The sequence below is a fragment of the Drosophila albomicans genome, chromosome 3, assembly GCF_009650485.2.
Source record: "Drosophila albomicans strain 15112-1751.03 chromosome 3, ASM965048v2, whole genome shotgun sequence".
Lineage (NCBI taxonomy): Eukaryota > Metazoa > Arthropoda > Insecta > Diptera > Drosophilidae > Drosophila > Drosophila albomicans.
Window position 1 is genome coordinate 49,335,873 of NC_047629.2, and position 20,469 is coordinate 49,356,341.

The 20,469-nt window shown below is 40.1% G+C and overlaps 5 protein-coding genes across 37 annotated transcripts in view; 2 read left to right on the forward strand and 3 right to left on the reverse strand.

The window, feature by feature from the left end:
- Positions 1-99: 99 nt before the first annotated feature.
- On the reverse strand, positions 100-5,509 carry LOC117568984 (polyubiquitin-C). 27 transcript variants are annotated; one of them, XM_052003677.1, is made up of 5 exons: positions 5,411-5,509; positions 5,231-5,292; positions 3,449-3,742; positions 1,632-2,992; positions 100-1,175 (listed from the first exon to the last, which is right to left on the reverse strand). In XM_052003677.1, the coding sequence occupies exons 3-5, from the start codon at positions 3,729-3,731 to the stop codon at positions 300-302; spliced, it is 2,520 nt and encodes an 839-aa protein (XP_051859637.1). In that variant the 5' UTR covers positions 3,732-3,742; positions 5,231-5,292; positions 5,411-5,509; the 3' UTR covers positions 100-299. The 27 variants fall into 27 exon arrangements, with proteins under 27 accessions (XP_051859637.1, XP_051859651.1, XP_051859640.1 ...); XM_052003691.1 differs by lacking the exons at positions 5,231-5,292; positions 5,411-5,509 and adding an exon at positions 4,684-4,840 and having other exon boundaries at positions 1,632-2,087; positions 2,772-2,992; XM_052003680.1 differs by lacking the exons at positions 5,231-5,292; positions 5,411-5,509 and adding an exon at positions 4,684-4,840 and having other exon boundaries at positions 1,632-2,543; positions 2,772-2,992.
- A 382-nt stretch (positions 5,510-5,891) lies between these two features.
- LOC117568990 (very-long-chain enoyl-CoA reductase) lies at positions 5,892-7,521 on the forward strand. The gene is made up of 5 exons (XM_034249961.2): positions 5,892-6,110; positions 6,200-6,427; positions 6,687-6,903; positions 6,967-7,082; positions 7,150-7,521. Exons 1-5 carry the CDS (start codon positions 5,968-5,970, stop codon positions 7,352-7,354), a joined length of 909 nt encoding a protein of 302 aa, XP_034105852.1. The 5' UTR covers positions 5,892-5,967; the 3' UTR covers positions 7,355-7,521.
- Positions 7,522-7,758: 237 nt separating this feature from the next.
- Positions 7,759-10,151, forward strand: LOC117568594 (anaphase-promoting complex subunit 5). Its single transcript, XM_034249342.2, has 2 exons — positions 7,759-7,937; positions 7,989-10,151. The coding sequence occupies exons 1-2, from the start codon at positions 7,818-7,820 to the stop codon at positions 10,149-10,151; spliced, it is 2,283 nt and encodes a 760-aa protein (XP_034105233.1). The 5' UTR covers positions 7,759-7,817.
- A 10-nt stretch (positions 10,152-10,161) lies between these two features.
- Positions 10,162-12,118, reverse strand: LOC117568595 (mitochondrial import receptor subunit TOM22 homolog). Of its 2 annotated transcripts, none has more exons than XM_034249344.2 (3): positions 11,958-12,118; positions 10,955-10,999; positions 10,162-10,857 (listed from the first exon to the last, which is right to left on the reverse strand). In XM_034249344.2, the coding sequence occupies exons 1-3, from the start codon at positions 11,976-11,978 to the stop codon at positions 10,549-10,551; spliced, it is 375 nt and encodes a 124-aa protein (XP_034105235.1). In that variant the 5' UTR covers positions 11,979-12,118; the 3' UTR covers positions 10,162-10,548. The 2 variants fall into 2 exon arrangements, with proteins under 2 accessions (XP_034105235.1, XP_034105234.1); XM_034249343.2 differs by lacking the exon at positions 11,958-12,118 and adding an exon at positions 11,165-11,503.
- A 907-nt stretch (positions 12,119-13,025) lies between these two features.
- Positions 13,026-20,469, reverse strand: part of LOC117567446 (calcium-binding protein E63-1) — a 49,450-nt gene continuing 42,006 nt past the window's right edge. For 5 of the 6 annotated variants that reach the window (XM_034247453.2, XM_034247454.2, XM_052003703.1 and 2 more), the window contains 3 exons: positions 16,162-16,327; positions 15,944-16,092; positions 13,438-14,189 (listed from right to left, as the gene is read on the reverse strand). In XM_034247453.2, coding sequence (XP_034103344.1) covers positions 14,167-14,189; positions 15,944-16,092; positions 16,162-16,327 — 338 coding nt within the window. In that variant the 3' untranslated portion in view covers positions 13,438-14,166. Of the gene's footprint in view, positions 14,190-15,943; positions 16,093-16,161; positions 16,328-20,469 lie in introns of all 6 variants that reach the window. The other variant, XM_034247455.2, reaches the window with a different exon arrangement.

A 20,469-nucleotide genomic window follows, 5' to 3' on the forward strand; every position in this document is an offset into this window, starting at 1 on the left:
ACATACTCCAACATACCCCCGCCAAATTTAAATGTATATATGCCCTAAAAAACGAATTCAATAATTGCAACATTGATTTTAATAAATATTTTAAACAGATTTTAAGCCAGAAGAAACAGCAGTCAATTTATTTTTTTCAGCTTATGCTTGAACTTGTAATTTAGAATTTATCTTGCGATTAAGTGTTATTTTGCAGAATAAAGGAATGGTTCAACTCTTGTAGACAGTAATTAAGTGTGCAAAAGCCATGTATAAATTTCTTTTGAATCTTGCATTTTTATTTTCGGGTGGTTCTTAAATTAAGCTTGGCAACCTCCGCGGAGACGCAAGACCAAGTGAAGAGTAGACTCCTTCTGGATATTATAGTCGGACAAAGTACGACCATCCTCCAGTTGCTTGCCAGCAAAGATGAGACGCTGCTGATCTGGGGGGATTCCTTCCTTGTCTTGGATCTTAGCCTTCACATTTTCAATGGTATCAGAAGGTTCCACTTCCAGGGTGATGGTCTTTCCGGTCAGGGTCTTCACGAAGATTTGCATACCACCACGGAGTCGGAGGACCAAGTGGAGGGTTGACTCCTTCTGGATATTATAGTCTGACAAAGTACGACCATCCTCCAGCTGCTTGCCAGCGAAGATGAGACGCTGCTGATCTGGAGGGATTCCTTCCTTATCTTGGATCTTGGCCTTCACATTCTCAATGGTGTCGCTTGGCTCAACCTCCAGGGTAATGGTCTTTCCGGTCAGGGTCTTCACGAAGATTTGCATACCGCCTCGGAGTCGGAGGACCAAGTGAAGGGTCGACTCTTTCTGAATGTTATAATCAGAAAGGGTGCGACCATCCTCCAGCTGCTTGCCAGCGAAGATGAGACGCTGCTGATCTGGGGGGATTCCTTCCTTGTCTTGGATCTTGGCCTTCACATTCTCAATGGTGTCGCTTGGCTCAACCTCCAGGGTAATGGTCTTTCCGGTCAGGGTCTTCACGAAGATTTGCATACCGCCTCGGAGTCGGAGGACCAAGTGAAGGGTCGACTCTTTCTGAATGTTATAATCAGAAAGGGTGCGACCATCCTCCAGCTGCTTGCCGGCGAAGATGAGACGCTGCTGATCTGGAGGGATTCCTTCCTTATCTTGGATCTTGGCCTTCACATTCTCAATGGTGTCGCTTGGCTCAACCTCCAAGGTAATAGTTTTTCCAGTGAGGGTCTTCACGAAGATTTGCATACCACCACGGAGACGGAGGACCAAATGAAGGGTCGACTCCTTCTGGATATTATAGTCTGACAATGTTCGACCATCCTCCAGTTGCTTTCCAGCGAAGATAAGACGCTGCTGATCTGGGGGAATTCCTTCCTTGTCTTGGATCTTGGCCTTCACATTCTCAATGGTGTCGCTTGGCTCAACCTCCAAGGTAATAGTTTTTCCAGTGAGGGTCTTCACGAAGATTTGCATACCACCACGGAGACGGAGGACCAAATGAAGGGTCGACTCCTTCTGGATATTATAGTCTGACAATGTTCGACCATCCTCCAGTTGCTTTCCAGCGAAGATAAGACGCTGCTGATCTGGGGGAATTCCCTCCTTGTCTTGGATCTTAGCCTTCACATTCTCAATGGTATCAGAAGGTTCTACTTCCAGGGTGATGGTCTTTCCGGTCAGGGTCTTCACGAAGATTTGCATACCACCACGGAGTCGGAGGACCAAGTGGAGGGTCGATTCCTTCTGAATGTTGTAATCCGAAAGGGTGCGACCATCCTCCAGTTGCTTGCCAGCGAAGATGAGACGCTGCTGATCTGGGGGGATTCCTTCCTTGTCTTGGATCTTGGCCTTCACATTCTCAATGGTGTCGCTTGGCTCAACCTCCAGGGTGATTGTCTTTCCAGTCAGGGTCTTCACGAAGATTTGCATACCACCACGGAGACGGAGGACCAAATGAAGGGTCGACTCCTTCTGGATATTATAGTCGGACAAAGTGCGACCGTCCTCCAGCTGCTTGCCAGCGAAGATGAGACGCTGCTGATCTGGGGGAATTCCTTCCTTGTCTTGGATCTTGGCCTTCACATTCTCAATGGTATCGCTTGGCTCAACCTCCAGGGTGATGGTTTTTCCAGTGAGGGTCTTCACGAAGATTTGCATACCACCACGGAGACGGAGGACCAAATGAAGGGTCGACTCCTTTTGGATATTATAGTCTGACAATGTTCGACCATCCTCCAGTTGCTTTCCAGCGAAGATAAGACGCTGCTGATCTGGGGGGATTCCCTCCTTGTCTTGGATCTTAGCCTTCACATTCTCAATGGTATCAGAAGGTTCCACTTCCAGGGTGATGGTCTTTCCGGTCAGGGTCTTCACGAAGATTTGCATACCACCACGGAGTCGGAGGACCAAGTGGAGGGTCGATTCCTTCTGAATGTTGTAATCCGAAAGGGTGCGACCATCCTCCAGTTGCTTGCCAGCGAAGATGAGACGCTGCTGATCTGGGGGAATTCCTTCCTTGTCTTGGATCTTGGCCTTCACATTCTCAATGGTATCGCTTGGCTCAACCTCCAGGGTGATGGTTTTTCCAGTGAGGGTCTTCACGAAGATCTGCATACCACCACGGAGACGCAGGACCAAGTGAAGCGTCGATTCCTTCTGGATATTATAGTCTGACAATGTTCGACCATCCTCCAGTTGCTTTCCAGCGAAGATAAGACGCTGCTGATCTGGGGGGATTCCTTCCTTGTCTTGGATCTTGGCCTTCACATTCTCAATGGTGTCGCTTGGCTCAACCTCCAAGGTAATAGTTTTTCCAGTGAGGGTCTTCACGAAGATTTGCATACCACCACGGAGACGGAGGACCAAATGAAGGGTCGACTCCTTCTGGATATTATAGTCTGACAATGTTCGACCATCCTCCAGTTGCTTTCCAGCGAAGATAAGACGCTGCTGATCTGGGGGGATTCCCTCCTTGTCTTGGATCTTAGCCTTCACATTCTCAATGGTATCAGAAGGTTCTACTTCCAGGGTGATGGTCTTTCCGGTCAGGGTCTTCACGAAGATTTGCATACCACCACGGAGTCGGAGGACCAAGTGGAGGGTCGATTCCTTCTGAATGTTGTAATCCGAAAGGGTGCGACCATCCTCCAGTTGCTTGCCAGCGAAGATGAGACGCTGCTGATCTGGGGGGATTCCTTCCTTGTCTTGGATCTTAGCCTTCACATTTTCAATGGTGTCGCTTGGCTCAACCTCCAGGGTGATTGTCTTTCCAGTCAGGGTCTTCACGAAGATTTGCATACCACCACGGAGTCTGAGAACCAAGTGCAGTGTTGACTCCTTCTGGATATTATAGTCGGACAAAGTGCGACCATCCTCCAGCTGCTTGCCAGCGAAGATAAGACGCTGCTGATCTGGGGGGATTCCTTCCTTGTCTTGGATCTTAGCCTTCACATTTTCAATGGTATCAGAAGGTTCCACTTCCAGGGTGATGGTCTTTCCGGTCAGGGTCTTCACGAAGATTTGCATACCACCACGGAGTCGGAGGACCAAGTGGAGGGTTGACTCCTTCTGGATATTATAGTCTGACAAAGTACGACCATCCTCCAGCTGCTTGCCAGCGAAGATGAGACGCTGCTGATCTGGGGGGATTCCTTCCTTGTCTTGGATCTTAGCCTTCACATTCTCAATAGTATCGGAAGGTTCAACCTCCAGGGTAATGGTCTTGCCAGTCAATGTCTTCACAAAGATCTGCATCTTGAATTATTCTGAAAAAAATCAGAAAAAATTTTTTAGCAGCTGAATAAAACCAGACAAAAATGTAACTTAAAATAACATCTGGAGAAAAAAAAACACAAAAACAAGAAGTCAATTCCCCCAGACTGCTTTGTTTCCCGATAGTGGTGTAAATGTGTATGTATGTATACGTGTGTGTGTGAGTATACCAAATATATATTCTCAGCACATTTCCTCCCCTACAAAGAATAATTTGGACAAAGGCAATAACCTTTGTCTCCAATGACGACGGTCATTGCACTGTCATTGTGTGCGATTTACTCATAAGATTAGGTGGTGTACACACAGATGTTATATACTATAAAAACGAGTTTCGTCAGCCGTTGGCATAGAAATTTCCAGTGTGTGCGTCATTTTTATTTTTGCAAACGTATAAGTTGCAATTATAAGAAATATATACATATTTGCTTAGTATGACTAAAATTTATAATTAAGAAATTAGTTTTTTTTATAATAATCTGGGATAGTTAAGTTTTTTTTTGTAATTTTATCAAAAACCCATAATCGGAAAAATAATTGAATTTAAAATATTTTAAAATCTTAATTTGACTAATATTTGGCATTGGAAAATTAGACTATGACGTAGAGGCATAAATCAATGAATACGGTTGTACATACATCACATGTACATATGTACGTGTGCGTTTCTCGAATTTTTCAGTGACGTCACAAATTGATTTCACAACAAAGTGCCAAATGGCTGAATGGCATTTGGTATTTGCAAATAAACAATACTTTTGCAAGGGCATATATATATATAATATATTGGCATAAAAACGAGAAAACACAACTACGCAGTAAAATAAAAAACAAAGGAAGATAAAAAAAAATGGCTGCGCTCTGATTATTTGCGTAATGACCCAACTATTTCCCATTTTACAAATTGAATATAACTTTTTTATAATGCACTTACTTTTTTTTAACACAATATATTAGTTTTCACTTTTTCTTTTATATTTTTCACACCCAAAAATTAACTTTTTTATAAATGCTTTATATTTTCACTGGCTGCTTCCGCTATTGAACTCGGTCACTTGCTTTGCTTTTTGCTTTTGTGCTTGATTGCTCTTTGCCAGCTCTTTTTATAGCTTCTGCAACTGCAAGGGGAATTATGTCAAATATGTAGAGCTGTCCTGCTCGCACGTTGATTATCAGTTTATTTAAAAGTGGAACTACTCGCTTGCTTTTAAATTAGCAGAGCTACTATAGATTGCAATGAAGTTATCCAATTATATAATGCATCAGTGAAATAAAGCCAAATAATAAATACAAGCAATAACCATTTTATAGAAATATTTTTTAACTGTGAATGCAATTGCAGTCGTCAGCTGTTATATATGTTTATCTCGCTTTCACAAATGTTCAAGAGTGACATATATCTTTAAATACAGTGGGCACAATAAGTTTATGCGTTCAATATACAAAAACTATATTATTATTTTATAGAAATATTTACTTACCCACTTATATATCCAAAATTGTTGTTCAATTGGGTTGTTTATTTTATTCAATGTACACTTTCCTGAAATCACACAATTTTGTTTAGTTATTTATATTTATATATTGAACTCAATTGATTTGTTTTTAAAAGATTCCGTCCGGAAGCACTACTTAAATATTTTTTTATTTATAAAACTCACCACACAATTAAAATAAAAAGATTTTTTTTTACAAATTCAAGACGAGACCTGATTCACGTGCTGATTCGACTGGCTAAGTAAAAAATTATAGTAAACTCTAAATAAAATCTGAAAGCATGGCTTGCTTATATTTTATTGAAATTATAATTTAGTCAACATTTCTATTTTATTATATTCACCGTTTTGATATACTATTTGGTTGGTTGTCACTGTATAATGAGAGGCGAATAGGTAGAGTGACCAGTTTCCTTACAGCAAACAGCTTTTGACAGTAAGCGTGAAAATGTTTTTCAATTATATATATTTTCTATGGCTTGGTACTATTGTTTGAACAATATTATCAACAGAAGCTATGAAAGTAATAAATAATAACCCGCGAATCAATTATCTTTTGAAAAATCGAGTGTAACCAAACTATTATATTTATGGCTATATTAAAGCAAATTTGTAAGCAAACTAGCCTATTTGAAAATTATGTCTTTGGTCACACTTGAGGGAAGACTACCTAGGCAGCAAGATTAGCAGAGAGATTGTCACGGAAAATTAACGTAAATAATATGGAGCTAGAAGTACTTGATGCAAGGAACTCCAAGTCCTATGGCAAAGTGCAGGTGTCCTCATCGTCGCTATCCATCAGCGAATTGCGTGTGGTGATTCATAAGTCCCTAAAGCAAACGCCGCATGCTGACCGCATATCGCTGTAAGTTCATAAACACTCATATATACATATGTATGTATTTATTGAACCCGTAACAAATAATAAAAATTCTTTTGAATCTTGTATTAAAGTCGCTTGGAACCGCGTGGCAAGAGCTTGAAGGATACGGATTCAGTGAAATCCCTCAATTTGGGCAATGGCGATAAGGTGTACATCAAGGATTTGGGACCACAAATTGGCTGGAAAACTGTATTCCTGGCTGAATATGCAGGTCCTTTGATTGTCTATCTGCTGTTCTATTTCCGCCCAGAGTTGGTCTATGGCAAGGCGGCTGGCAACGCGATCTCACTCACCACGCAGTAAGTATGCCAATGTCTGTGTGGGTATATGTGTGTGTGTCGTATCTGTGTGACTTTCGCCAGAGTCGTTCGATTATATTAAGCAGCAACAGCGACGACGACAGCTAGCGACCCGCATTGACCCAATGCCCAACTAATTTGCGCTTATGCAAAGCTTTTCAGCAAGAGTGACGATCACAGCTCGCTTTTACCTGGCTGCATAATTATTGACAACAAGTTTTGATGATTGAACCGTATTTGGTGTCTCTTTTTTTAATAGCATTGCTGCTGGTTGCTACACCGTACATTATGTGAAACGTTTGCTGGAGACGATCTTTGTGCATCGCTTTTCTCACAATACGATGCCATTGCGTAATCTTTTCAAGAACTGCAGCTACTATTGGGGATTCACAGCATATGTGTCCTATCACGTCAATCACCCATTGTACACCTCGCCCTGCATGTGCACTGTTTGGGCTGCTCTTGGCGCCTTTGCCGTGAGTCACCTTTAGGTCGCAATTCATGTATGAAAACTTGTCTTAATCTATTGTATTTTACAGCTCTGCGAATTGGGCAACTTTTCAATTCACATTGCCCTGCGCAATCTGCGCCCACCGGGCACCAAAGTGCGCAAGATCCCTGTGGCCGACAGCAATCCCTTGACCAAGCTCTTCAAGTGAGCCCCAATTGATAATTATATTTATCTTTTTATATACAATACTAATCATATTGCTTTGTTGCAGCTTGGTCTCTTGCCCCAACTACACCTATGAGATTGGCGCCTGGGTGTCCTTCTCGGCCATGACTTCTTGCCTGCCAGCGTATCTGTTTGCTTTGGCCGGTGCTTTCCAGATGACTGTTTGGGCTTTGGCCAAGCACCGTAATTATCGCAAGGAGTTCAAGGATTACCCCAGGGGTCGTCGTGCAATTTTCCCATTTGTTCTTTAAATGGCTAAATGTCGAACAAAAACAAAAAGCTATACATATTCCAATTCATTTAACGTAGAATTAATTAGCTTCACTAAAATTATAAATGGGTAGAGGACTTTTGAACTTTGCGCATGATAAATAACAACAACAAATAAACACATACTTAAAATGGGTAATGAGCTTTAGGCATATTTAGTTTTCTATGGACTTTGAACTTGTACGATTACAGCGGTCATCAATTTGTTTGTAGGTTAATATCTAAGCAATTTTTAAAATTTGCGCGCTATAACGATGCAACGTGTTGGCAGCTTTGGCTAAGAACGTAAAGCTGACTGCTTTTGTAGTTGAGTAGTTTTTCAAATTTCCGCGCCTTAGCAGGGCTGCAAACTACTACAAGTTGGCAGCTCTAGTAAACAGCGCGAAGTTGGCTGCTGTTGAGCGTGTTGTTTTTGGTGCCGGTCAAACAAATTCGCCTGCCGAAATGAATCTCTTCGAGGAGCTAGATACATTGGATCCCAGCTCAAAAGTTGTGCCTCCACGCATTGAGACGCCAACGCCCCACAAAATCGCCGTACTGATTCTGCTAAAGCAGTATGTTAAGGTGAGTTTAAAGTGAAAATAAAGCAATGTTTTCATGGTGGACTTTTAACAGGACAAGAGCAATTCTTTGGACACCGGCATTGCGATGCGCCCACAGGCGCGCCGCATGTTCTGTATGCTGATGTTCAAGCTGGTGCAAGAGGCCGACATGCCCTACAATGAACTACACAATCTGCTCACCACGCGACCCTACAAACTGGAAACCCTGATGCTCGAATCCTTTGAGAAGGCTATGTCCGAGTTTTGTGGCACGGCAAGCATCGAGGCACTGTTCGACTTTGCCGATATGCAGAACATCGATACGTTGCATCATGCCGATCTTGGTGTCAGTCAGTTCAGTATGGTGGGTATCTATGTGCGTCGCATTGCCGTTGTCCTGCAGCGTTTCACGTTCGCTGAGATGATGCACATGTATCGCAACATTTGTGCGTATTACGAGAAGGGCATACGTGCACTGGCAATTGGGCCACGCAAGCCCGTTGCCGGCGGTGTGTTGCATCGCACACATTCCCCGCCAGCGCCACCACCACCGCCTGCCACTGGAGCTGGCGATGCTGCTGTCGTCACACAAGTGAAAAAGGAGGACACAGAGTTATGCACTTTAGAGCGCAATGCGCTATGCAAATGGGCACCCAAACAGGCGAAGTTCTTCATTAACAAGCAGTCGGATTTGCTTGATCACGACGAAAGCAGCGCACTGTCGCCAAAGCAGCTAGAACGCAAAGTACAGGAGATCATACAGGATTTGCCCCTAAACACCACAGCTTATTTCCTGGGCTACATGAATCAGTTGCGTGTCCGAGATTATTACAATGCCCTAAAGGCGCTGCATCGTGCGCTGGATCGCTCGCCGGTGCGCCTGATGAGCCAGGAGAAGGGCTATCAGTATTTCTGCATCAATCTGGCCGTATTGCATGCCACCTTCGGACATCGTGACGAGGCACTTGCAGCGCTACGTGAAAGCATTATGTTAGCCCAAGAGCATGGCGACAAGCGCAGCCTGAATCTGGCCAACACCTGGCATTGTCTACTGCGCAACGAGTTGCCGCTGTCTTATGTACAACGCAGTGTCGCAGACATCAGCGATGCCGATGGAAATCTGCTGCAGAATTACACACTAGCTTTGCACTTTGCGGTTAAGCTGGGCACTGTGGCCGGCTATCAACCGTTGCGTTTGTTCGATCTGCTGCAGCACAGCGATCATCTGACCAATCGAAACAATCTGGCCAATCATGCATCCGAAGCCTTGGCGCTACGCAGCGCTGTCTGGTGCGCCTACGGACGTCACGAGCTGTCGGCCCTCTATGCCCAGCTGCTGTTGTCGGTGCGCGATCGCTTCAATAGTCATGGAGCCGCTGGCACAGGCAGCGCTTTGGCCAGCTTTGCGCTGTGGCTGCAACTCCAAGGGGAGTTGCGTTTAGCACGCGTTCTGCTGCAACGCGCTTGCCAGCAACTGCCTCGCATGCCGGGCGCCGAGTGCTGGATGATCAGTCAGTGTCATGTGATCATACAATCGGGCATCTATCGTTGCCGTTGGCACGATGCGCTCAAGGCCTGCGATCAGTTGCATCTGTTGGATGCCGCGGGTGCCATGCAACAGCGCGCTGCCATCTATGTGGCAAAGCGGGAGTTTTACAATGCACGACGACTGCTAGACAAGTTGGCTGCTCGGCCGGAGTTGCCGTTTTTGGTACGCATGCGTGTCCAGGTGCTGTTGGCGTATTGCAGTTTAGCCGAGGGACGTTTTGCCAGCGAGGCGGTGACGTTGCTGTTGCGTGTGGCCGAGGATATGGCCGATGCACAAATGGATTACGAGCTGGCGTTGGTTGACATGCTGTTGGCTCAAGTCCTGCTGTTGCTGGGCATGCCGCAGAAGGCCTATCAGGCCATCAAACGGAGCATGGATGACATACACATCAACGGCGGGTTGTATGAGCGTGCCAAAACTGACTTTGTGTTTGTGCGCTGTCTGTTGGCCATCACAGCGCTGGAGGCACGCAAGGCACAGTTGCTCAAATCGCTGGAGATACTCGAGCGTGCCGCACAATCCTTTAAGAAGCTGTCGGCGCATGCCAAGGTTCTCGATGTCTATGTGTTTCTGGCGCAACGTTTCAACGAATTTGGCGAGCGAGGACTGCGCAACAAGTATGCTGGAGAATTCCGGCGCTATTTCATGAATCATCCTATACCGCGAGAGTATCTCGGTGGACTGTAGATTGTTCAACTCTTAATAAACGTAATTTATTAATTTGTTATTAAACAGTAAGTTGTTTTGGTGTGTGTGTTTCTGTGTTGTGTGTTTTGTGGGCCAACTACAAATACTCGTACTAAGCCCCATATAAGCAGAAGTTCTGTTTGCAACTTCAAGGCAGCTTAAATGCTGTGTGTATTAATGGATGTTGTTGTTGTTTGTTAATTGGAATTGCTATTGTTTTGTTTGTTTTATTTCCACTGGCAGGACGCTGGGGACTTGAACTTATAATCTAGAGCATGTGGCAAATTAATTCCATTATTGATCTGGGAGTCCCTCGCGCGCTGTTACTCATCATAGAACTAATCCTTCTAATATATGTATGTTGTTTATGTTATGTATGGTTATCGAAAAAGATTAATTAACGAATCAATGGTAAACTGGGCGATGGTCCAGAGGGGGCCATGGCGCTGCCAGGACCCAGGAGCACCTGCTTCTGCTGCGACTTGTGCAGCTCCTCCATTTGGGCGCGCTCCGTCTCAAAGATGACGGGCGCAAACAGTATGACGGAGCTGGTGAAGAATATCCATGATGCACTGCACGAGAACTGATACAGACCGCGGCAGCTCTTCACTGTGGCACTTGAGACGGCGCCAACAACATTGCGCACCGATTCCGGGAACATTTCTGTCAATCCCAAGATGCGTTCGCCAAACGATTCATCGGGTTCCTATAGCAAGCATATTTTTTTTTGTTTGAGGTTAGAAATGAAGCTGTTTACAAACATCACAGAAAACAATAAGAAAAAAAGACATGCGCTCACTTACATCATCGTAATTGTCACCCTCCGTTTGTGGTTCATCGTTGACAGGCTGCAAGTGAAAGAAAAGCACATTGTAATTAATATAATCAATACACTACGCATGATAAGCATGATGGTAATAATCGTGAGACTCTTCGAATTACGTGAGCACGCATTTAGAATGGGAGCCGATTGTTGGGGGGAGGCAGGCCTATTTTTGTGGCAAATCACTTACTAGGGCCACAGTGCGACGCTCTGGGGTCTCGTCCTTGCTGCCACCTAATGAAGACATCCCGCTATCCTTTTCAATGAACTCAATATCAGGATCAGAGTCCATCAAATCCTCAATTTTCACGTTATCGGTATCCACTTTTGCGGCTTTATTTTCAACACTCTGTCGTAAATTTTCTGGGTTTGCGAACCCTCGTAATTGTATGTCGCACAAACAAACACGAAAACGTTAACGAATACAATGAACAATTAATTCAGTTTGCACTGTCGTTTAATTGAAATTTTCTTTCGTTTTTCTCGGTTTTATAAAAATTGATTTTGTGAGTGCTCCGCGATAGTGGTGGAGAAAGACCGATGAAATTATCGATACGTTGACGTTGTAAAATCGATATTTTTATGGCAAACGCCGTTGATTTTAGCAGTTAAATGCAAATTAATTTAGTTTCCTTAAACAAAAATTATACTATTTTTGTTAATTCATTTACTTTTTTCTTACAAAATAAAGGTTTTTGGGAGCTGTTTTGTTTATCGAGATGTGACCATAGTCATTAAAGGTTATAAAATGAATTGGATATACTAAAAAGGCAGAAATCCCGAGAATCGAGACTTGGTTACTCTTTAATTGAGATTGTGCAAATTATGCACAGCCCGTGCAGAAGGGCGCGTAGTTTTGAACAGATTTTTGATTTTATGATATTAAAAAAATCTCAAGCACGTCTAAAGTAGTTTACGGTCTCACCATGCCGAGGAATCGAAGTCTCAGAATTCAAATTTATGGTGTTCCATTGCATATTTACCTTGTCATCCATATCACTCATGCTCCGTAAGCAACTTTTAACTCCAACGACTTATTTTTTATATAAAATATACACGGCATGCACAGAGTAAAATTTAGATACGTTCAAACAAACGTGAACGACAATATTTTTTTCCTATTAATGTTTTCTTAGTACTGTTTGAAGTTTTACTGAGTTCAAGGTGTTTAATACCAACACAAAAAAAGCAGCATGCTTTTTTATACTCTTGAATCGAAAATATTAATGAAAACAAGTGGATTCCGTTGAGCGTTTGTGTATTATCTTTTATTATGTCCATTTCGTTTCATTGTTTACAATTAGAAATTATGAAATTATTAATGCTTAAACAAAAATAACTACAGTTAACATACATATGTAAGTAGGTATGTACGCATATAGATAATGTCTTAATTTTGTGTAAGTAATATTAAATAGTTTCTTTATTATTTTCTTCTTTAACAAAAAACCAGTATTTGTATAGATTAAGTATATATATAGTATATATAGTATTGGTAGGCATATAGATTTGCATATACATAATTTAAGCACAATTAGATGTCATAAAAATCTACTTCAGTTAAGTACATTTTTTATTTGGTATTTTTTCGGTTAACAAACGGTTATTTTCGGTATTTTAATACATGTATCCTTTAGATGCTCAATGCTCAATCCAAAAAACGTTTGTTTCAATTTGTTTGTTGCTCCAGTTTTGTAAATACCATCAAAAAATGTTGTGGTTTGCTTTCCTTGTATTTCCAATTTGATTATTTTGTACCATTGACCTGATGAATTATTGCGTCATCTAGTGAATTTCTTCTCCCTTTCTCTCTCTCGCTAAATATGTGGTATTTTATTTTGATTTGTGACGATCAATCAAGAGCACTTTTTATATAAATGGATATAAGTATATTGTTGAGTTAACTCTGCAAATGTTTCAAATATTTGAAACCACAATACGATTTTGTTTATATCTGCTATAAACTAATGGTACCGGGACGGCGATGCAATGGACTCGAATTTTTGGTAATTTTTTTATTTTCTGTTTTATTTTATTTTATTTTATTTTATGAAATCAACTTAAAGGAAGCAAACTTATGGAAGAAAGAAGTTTAGATGACTAGACAATAGACTGTAGTAATATAGATTTTGATATATTGATTTTAATTGTTTTATTTTAATCAAAATTTTTTTATAAAATATATACTTCTTATATGCTTCGAAAATTCCACAATTGTTTTGTTTATTTTCATTTGTTGTTGGAGATTTTCAATTTGATTTTGCAATTCAATTGCATTTTGATAATTGTTTGCTTTTCCAATAAATAGTTTATATATTTTTATACATATATCTTTAAATAGTTTAACAATCATATTTCTCGACATTTAATATAACTTTTATGATTTCTGCGCATTTCTTGATGTGTGTTTTGTGTATTCCATATATCATTATTTCATATATTTTCCAAGTCGAAATAAAATAATTGTTTTTTATTTATTATAAATTTATTTCTTATTTAAATGGTAAACATTTATTTTATATGCTTAAGCTAGCAAATTTGAAACATTTTGTGGCTTTGTTGTTGTTTTTTTTTCTTCTGATGTTGTTGTTATTGTTTAAAACACAAGCATTTTAACTAATTTACGTTCGTTCTACATATATGCAGTAATTAAATTTCTTTTTTTTTACATACTCTGTTTTTGTTGTTTTGCAGCACCCTAAACACAATATCACTCACGCGCTCAGACTTATCCGAATATGCATATATATATGTAAGTATGTGTGTGTGTGTGTGTGTAATGATTTCACATCGAACTATATAATTTATGCATTAATTATAGCTTGCTCCAAATATGAACTTAATTCGTATAAAAAAATGAATTTCAAGAATTCGCATGATTTAGAACCTAATTTTGTGTGTTTGTGTGTGTGTGTGTATGATGAAGATCAACTCAAAGTGAGATTTATGTATGTGTGTGTGTGTGTGTGTGCTTGTGTTCCTTCGAATTCCTTCCAAGTTCTTAACATAACTAATAATATAAATTTATTTTTTTCTTTCTTTTCTTTTTTTTGTATAAAACATTCATTCAATTTTGTTGTCTGAGTATGTTAGTAATCACTTAATAATTAAGTTGAATTTGTTAAACATTTCGCCATTCTCTTTGTGTTTTGTGTGTTTTTTTTTTTTTTGTAATTGCACTCAATTGCGGACTTAGAGCAAAAGTCTCGTAAACTCTGTGAATGAGAAAAGAAAAAGAATCAAAGTCAATGTCAGAATTTATTGTTAAAATGTTGAAAATCTTTCTCTACCAAATAAACTAAAGCTCCACCCACATGCAATATAATTGACACTGTTCTACCCAAGCCCAAAGAAAAAAAGAAAAAAAAGAAGAAGAGCGGACTTTTATGGCCAACAAAATGATGAAAGGCATTTTGGCCTAAAGGAGACCCTCGGGGGACGCACGTTCAACGTGTTGCGCAGCGAATCATCGATACCACGCCCACAAACCGCCTACGAACAACATGCAATGTCAGCGAAACAAAGCAAACAAGCGAGTATGCTCGACTAAAGGATATCCTTCATTAAATAGTATGAGAATTAAGTTAAGCATTTCAAAAGATTAAGATAGACAATGAAATTAATTACGAAAGATTCTCAGAGATTAAATTCTGATCATTGTGATAGTTGTGTTTACAGGATATATCAAAGGGAGCAGCTTTTTTGCTGCTGGTCGTACATGCCGGTGTAAAGTAAATAAAGTGAAATAAATAAATTGCAGATGCCAGCAAACAAACAAATAGCAGGGGGGAAATCGGTGGCAGGGGCAACAGCAACAGCAACAGCAAAGGGGCATGCGTTACAAGGTCAAAGTATCAACTAGCAAAGCGACGGCATATGAACCTAATGATAAACCCAAGCCAAAGTACACACACCGAGTGCACACACAAAGGCACAAAAATGTGCTTGTGTTGTAGACATGACCAACACAGCAGATACTCGAGCTTGAAAGGGACATCTTCTGGCTGTGTGAGTGTGTGTGAGTGTGGGCAATGTATTAGTTTGTGTTTAGTAAATCAATTTAATGCCACGCAAGGGACACACAACAACACAACACACACACACAAACACACAAACACACATATACAGAGCACAGAGCACGTCCTTAGCCAACTGTTTTTATTTTGTTGCTACCAGCAAAAGTTGATAGAAGATGTAAATAGAGAAATGTCCTCGGCAAAGAATCTTGTTTAACTTTTCACATTGCATTGCATACTTTGAGGCGTAATTGAAAATACAGCTTTGCCGTCAAAGCAAATATTGTATAGCATACTTTCCCATGGCGATTTTTATATACAGCATAAATTTTATATTGCATACTTGCAGGCGCCGCTTGAAATCAAATATATGTATTCTTTGCTGCTGTAAGTACAATGTAATCGGCCAAGTTTAAACCGATTTGTGGTAAAGCTAACCAAAAAAGAAAAAGCAAAGCAATCTTTGGTTTATGGCATGTTGCACCCACAAAACACTAAAACAACGTTGCGGGTAAACAAACAAATAATGCGGCCGTATAAAAAAAAAGTGCGTTTTTGTTTGCAGAAGGGGCAATGGCTGCGCCCTGTATCTTGGCATAGGTTATTCAACTTGGGCTTTCGATTGTTGTCTTGTTGTTGCTGTTGCCGTGTGTATTTGTGTTTGTCTAGCTGATTTATGAGTGAGGCGCTCTCCAGAGGCTTTTGCAAATATTGGCACAAGGTTATACACCTATATGTAAGTGTGTGTGTTTGTTTATGCCTGTTTTATGCTGCAGCTTGATTAACGCACAGACAGTAACGGTAGCAAAGCGAATGGCTGTGGCAAGTGTAAAAGCATTTTGTGGTTCCACTTTTATGGGTCCTTTACCACAACTACAGAACGAGAGTAGAGACCCTGAGCCTAACCCAGAGCCTAACCTTGTGCTAACTGCACATATGTTTTGGGAACTTACCCTCGTAATTAATGCGACCATCCTGATCCAAATCGGCAATTGCCAGCAGCTGCTCCAGTTGCTGTTCGTTCAAGGGCTCGCCAATCATTTCCATGGCGGTCTGCAGTTCATCTCGCGTTATAAAACCATTCCCATCACGATCGAATACTCTGAGAATATAGACGATAATGTTATTGTTGTGAAGTTGTATTTGTTGCAGTTGCAGTTGCAGTACTTACCTAAATGCAGCTATTAAGTCTTCGGTGACATCATCGTCTGCGTCCACCGGCTTGCTGGCAGTGCTGGCGCTATCGCTGTCATGCTGCTGCTGCTGTTGGTCGTCTCGCAGTGCTTGGATTCTGCCCACCCATTGCAGGAACTCGGCCTCGTTGATTAAACCGTTTCCTGTAATTGAAAGTTTGAGATTGAGAGCGTGGGGTAAGTGCACGATTTAGCAGTAAAAGCTCGCCAACTGCAAATGCAACGATTACACTGAGAGAAAAAGTCTAGATTGAGAAGTAGATTGCAATGTTCGATTTAAGATATTTTTGATCTTAAAAAACAAAAAAAATTTTAATATGATTTTTAGGTTTGAAATATCTCAGGCTAAGTTTTTTACGCGAAATTTGCATTTAAAAATTTAAATAAATCAGTTTTTTCTAGATTGAAAAGAAGATTGCAATATATTGATATAAGATTTTTTGAGTCTTAAATCATAAAATTTTAAACTAAGATTTTTAGGTTTGAAAAGTCTTATAACAAATTCTTGCTTCAAGAATGTGTCTTGATTAAAGAACTTTCGATCTTAATAAAAAAAAAGTTTTTTCTTAAAATGTTGGAATTCTCTTCTGTAGAATCTTAATTCTGGTGTTGTTGCTGTTTCCTTAGTAAGTATATCTTGGGTTCAAGCTCTAATCAGCTCGTATATAAAAAAGGGACAAATGCTAAAAACTAATATAATTAATTCATACATCAATGTAATTGTGTAATAAAAACACGATATCCTTTTTTAATTTTAAAAGCTCTAATTATAAGATTGTTTAATCTTGATTTAAGATTTTCCCTTCTTGGCTCGATTTTGAGAGATTTCATTCTTGAAACAAGATTATAATCTAGAATTTTTGTAGAATTTGAATCATGATTTAAGAATAAACCTTCTTGGTTCAATTTCGGCATCGTATAATCTTGGATCAAGATTTTATTCTTGATTTTGATCATAATTGAAGAATAAACCTTCTTGGTTTAATTTTGACATCTTACAATCTTGGTTGAAGATTTTATGCTTGATTATAGCACGTTTTTTCTTTCTGTGTAACACACAAATGCTGCTGTCGCATGGGGGGTTTATAATTGAAAGCTTTGCTTTTGTTGTTGCTGTGCTAGTTGAAAAATGTTTACACGCTTCAAGCGGCAGCAACGAGGACAACATCGAGAAAAACGGTCATTGTTATTTGCCATTTACCCACACACATCCACATCCACACACACACACACACTCACACTCATTCTTTCGCTCTCTCTCTTGCGCGCACTCGGCGTGTGGCGAGTGCAACGAAACGTTGCCTACTTTTGTGCGCTCAGGTGGTCGTCGTCAAACACATTTGCTGCTACGCATACAATGCGATTTTCCTTCTTCTTTTTTTTTTGTTTTTTTGGGATGGAGAAACACACCACAACGCCTGTTAATCCGTTATCTTAGCACCACTCACGTCTCGCAACAACTTTTATAATTAAGTGCAAAGATAAAACCCAAAGTGAAAACCTTTAGCGCTTTGCTGTTTGCCGACTTCCGGAAATGGCGCCAGCAACAGAGAAAATCCATAGCCTTGACCTTAAGCATAGAACCACGAAACCATCTAAAATCACTTTGAAAGCAACAACTATTCAGATACCCTAAAGATAAGCGTCTAAGCAAGTAAATTATTCGCTCGCGTTCCTTTTGTTTACTGGTTATACAATTGCTAAAAGCTTTGCCGAAATGAAGTGCAAATCAAAGATAATCTTGCTTGGCATAAATTTTGTGGCCAAAAATACAAAAAAAAATGAGCACAGCTTATATAATTGCGTAACTTTTTTCCCGTGCTGCTTCCGCCTTCCAACTACAGCTAAACAGTGAAAATATTTTTAATTGCAATTTGTTTGGCTTGAAAATATGAATTGCTAATTCGTCTCATGGCAACAATAATGAGCGCCCGCTCAAAAAAAAGGCATAAATAAATTAAAAGTGAGCAAAACTCGAAAATTGTATGCAAAGCATTCTTTTGGGCGCAGTTATTTCAGTGCTGTTTATTTAACAACTTTGTTTTGATCAACTTTCTAGATCCCCAAATATGCATTCGATAGCAAAAATTTCATCGCCACCCCCTCAAGGCCAAGGTCGTCGCCAATCTTTATGGCATAACTATAAAGCCGCAGGCAAAAACCAAAAAGAAATCAAAAATAATGAAAGAGAAAAGAGAAAACTTCAAGTCAGGTAATTTCCATAAATTGTAAAGTTGCCAAGTTTCCATTTTGTTGCATTCGCTCTGCGTTCTCTGTGTTCCGCTTTTTCGGGGCTAGTTTGTGGCGTCGCCTGATTTGACGCCCCCTCCCTTCCTCCCACGCAGAAGCCTTGCTCCTCTGCCAGCACCCTCGGCAATGCCAATGCCAAGGACATAAAGATACAAACATACGAGACTTTTGCTTGGTGACGTCGCAAAACGGCAAGAAAAATCTGCAAAAATGTTTGGTAATTACACTGGCCTTCTGCCCCTCCTCTCTCCTCCCCCTCACAAGCCATCGACCTTGATAAAGTGCTAGAAAAAGTTTACGATGTTTTTGGCCCCATGTGTGAGTGTGTTTGCTTAAGTGCCTGGTCTGCTTTGTTGTTGTTGTTGTTGTTGGTGCTGGGCATTAAAAATGCATGAAAAGTCATAAAACTTGATGCCCATTCGAATCAATTAGACAAGTTACAAGGAATCTTTTAGTGTGTTGACTTATCGCTGAGCAAATGTTATGTCATCCTTCAGCCAGAGCCACTGCGCATACTAAATGTATGGCTCTTGCTGCTTTTCTAGTATTCTGTGTTGTATTGTGTGTTCAGTCAAGTCGTGTGCAGCTGACATTTCGTTGAGCAAAAAAAAAAAACAAATAAGAAAGCTGCAGTCGAGTGTGATCGACTGCGAGATACCAGTTACCCATTTTGAGTAAAAGCAAAACAGTGCGGCATTACTTTTAAAATATACCGAAAAATATACCAGAAAATACTAAAATATATCAAGGCTATATTTTGTATTTCGTTTAAATATACCATTGAGGTTGAAATATACCAGATTGTTATAAAAAAATTTACTACAAATATACTAAAATATACTGAATTCCATATTTGGTATATGATTGAAATGCCATATTTGACATATGACATATTTGGTATATTGTTGAAAAAAAAAACAAACTGAAATCCATATTTGGTATATCATCGAAATATACCACAGTGGTAAAAATATACTAAATTGTTAGACAAAATATACCACAAAAATTACTAAAATATACCGAAGACCATATTTTGTATATCATTGAAATATACCATGGAGGTGGAAATATTCCAGATTATTGCCAAAAATATACGACATCCATATTTGGTATATCGTTGAAGTACACCATAGAGACCAAAATATACCAGATTGTTACCCAAAGCAGCTAAAACCCAACTGCAGTAGTATTTCTTAAATAACTTCTACAATATTTATCCGAACACAATCAAATTATCAGGAATCATAAGTACTATAGTTATTAATCGCGAAAAAATTATATTTGTTAATAGATTTTTGTCGATTTGTGGGAGTAGAAGTGGTAAAAATTTGAAAAAAATTATAGCTCTGTCTCTGTCTTTGAGATCTAGAACAGACAGACAGACAGACGGGCTGATTAAGAATTTGTATACTTTATGGTCGAAGATACCTTTTTTAGCATGTAACCATACACTTCCTGCCGACACAAACTTATAATACCCTTCTACCCTATGGGTAGCGGGTATACAAAAAAAAAGAAAAACGAAAGCATTTTCATTTTGGAATTGGACTTGGATTTCTGGTTCTTGTGAGTCGAGGATTTTCCGGCATTTGTTGTCATTCCATTTTTAAATACAAAAACTAAATGTTTGCCTCGCATGGTCGTCGACAGCGAAGGCGAGTCCAAGGATAATGAAAATGTGCGCCTCCCGTGCGCTCTCCTTCGCCATCGCTATTGTTGTGCCGTTTTCCCATTGTCGCTAAGGACATTTTGGGGACGAGTCGCGCATCGTGAAATGAATGCCTGCAGCTTGTGATAACAGCATGTTGTTATGGTCTTTGATCGATAAGCTTTGTGCTCGCCTTGGCCATAATAACATCAGGCTACACAATTAAATAACAGCAACAGCTAGAAGTTGCTTTAGGTTGATGTAATCATTTTAGCCTGCGGCCAACTGCAATTGCTGCAGTTATTTGCCGACAAGCTCTTGGGCAAATTAAGTGCTTATAAGCTGCATCGAGGAAGTCCAGGACAAAACCACAAGTTGCAAGGTGGCA

Excerpts from the sequence above, each read along its gene's own strand:
- LOC117568594 (XM_034249342.2), top strand. The coding sequence starts at position 7,818 with ATGAATCTCTTCGAGGAGCTAGATACATTGGATCCCAGCTCAAAAGTT. Across the intron at positions 7,938-7,988 it reads TGCTAAAGCAGTATGTTAAG|GACAAGAGCAATTCTTTGGA; the intron begins GTGAGTTTAAAG and ends GACTTTTAACAG.
- LOC117568990 (XM_034249961.2), top strand. The coding sequence starts at position 5,968 with ATGGAGCTAGAAGTACTTGATGCAAGGAACTCCAAGTCCTATGGCAAA. Across the intron at positions 6,111-6,199 it reads CATGCTGACCGCATATCGCT|TCGCTTGGAACCGCGTGGCA; the intron begins GTAAGTTCATAA and ends CTTGTATTAAAG. Across the intron at positions 7,083-7,149 it reads CCCTTGACCAAGCTCTTCAA|CTTGGTCTCTTGCCCCAACT; the intron begins GTGAGCCCCAAT and ends GCTTTGTTGCAG.
- LOC117568984 (XM_052003677.1), bottom strand. The coding sequence starts at position 3,731 with ATGCAGATCTTTGTGAAGACATTGACTGGCAAGACCATTACCCTGGAG. Across the intron at positions 2,993-3,448 it reads CATCACCCTGGAAGTGGAAC|CTTCTGATACCATTGAGAAT; the intron begins CTTCTGATACCA and ends TGGAAGTAGAAC. Across the intron at positions 1,176-1,631 it reads GAAAGACCATCACCCTGGAA|GTTGAGCCAAGCGACACCAT; the intron begins GTAGAACCTTCT and ends ATTACCTTGGAG.
- LOC117568595 (XM_034249343.2), bottom strand. The coding sequence starts at position 11,266 with ATGGACTCTGATCCTGATATTGAGTTCATTGAAAAGGATAGCGGGATG. Across the intron at positions 11,000-11,164 it reads AGCGTCGCACTGTGGCCCTA|CCTGTCAACGATGAACCACA; the intron begins GTAAGTGATTTG and ends TTTCACTTGCAG. Across the intron at positions 10,858-10,954 it reads AGGGTGACAATTACGATGAT|GAACCCGATGAATCGTTTGG; the intron begins GTAAGTGAGCGC and ends TGCTTGCTATAG.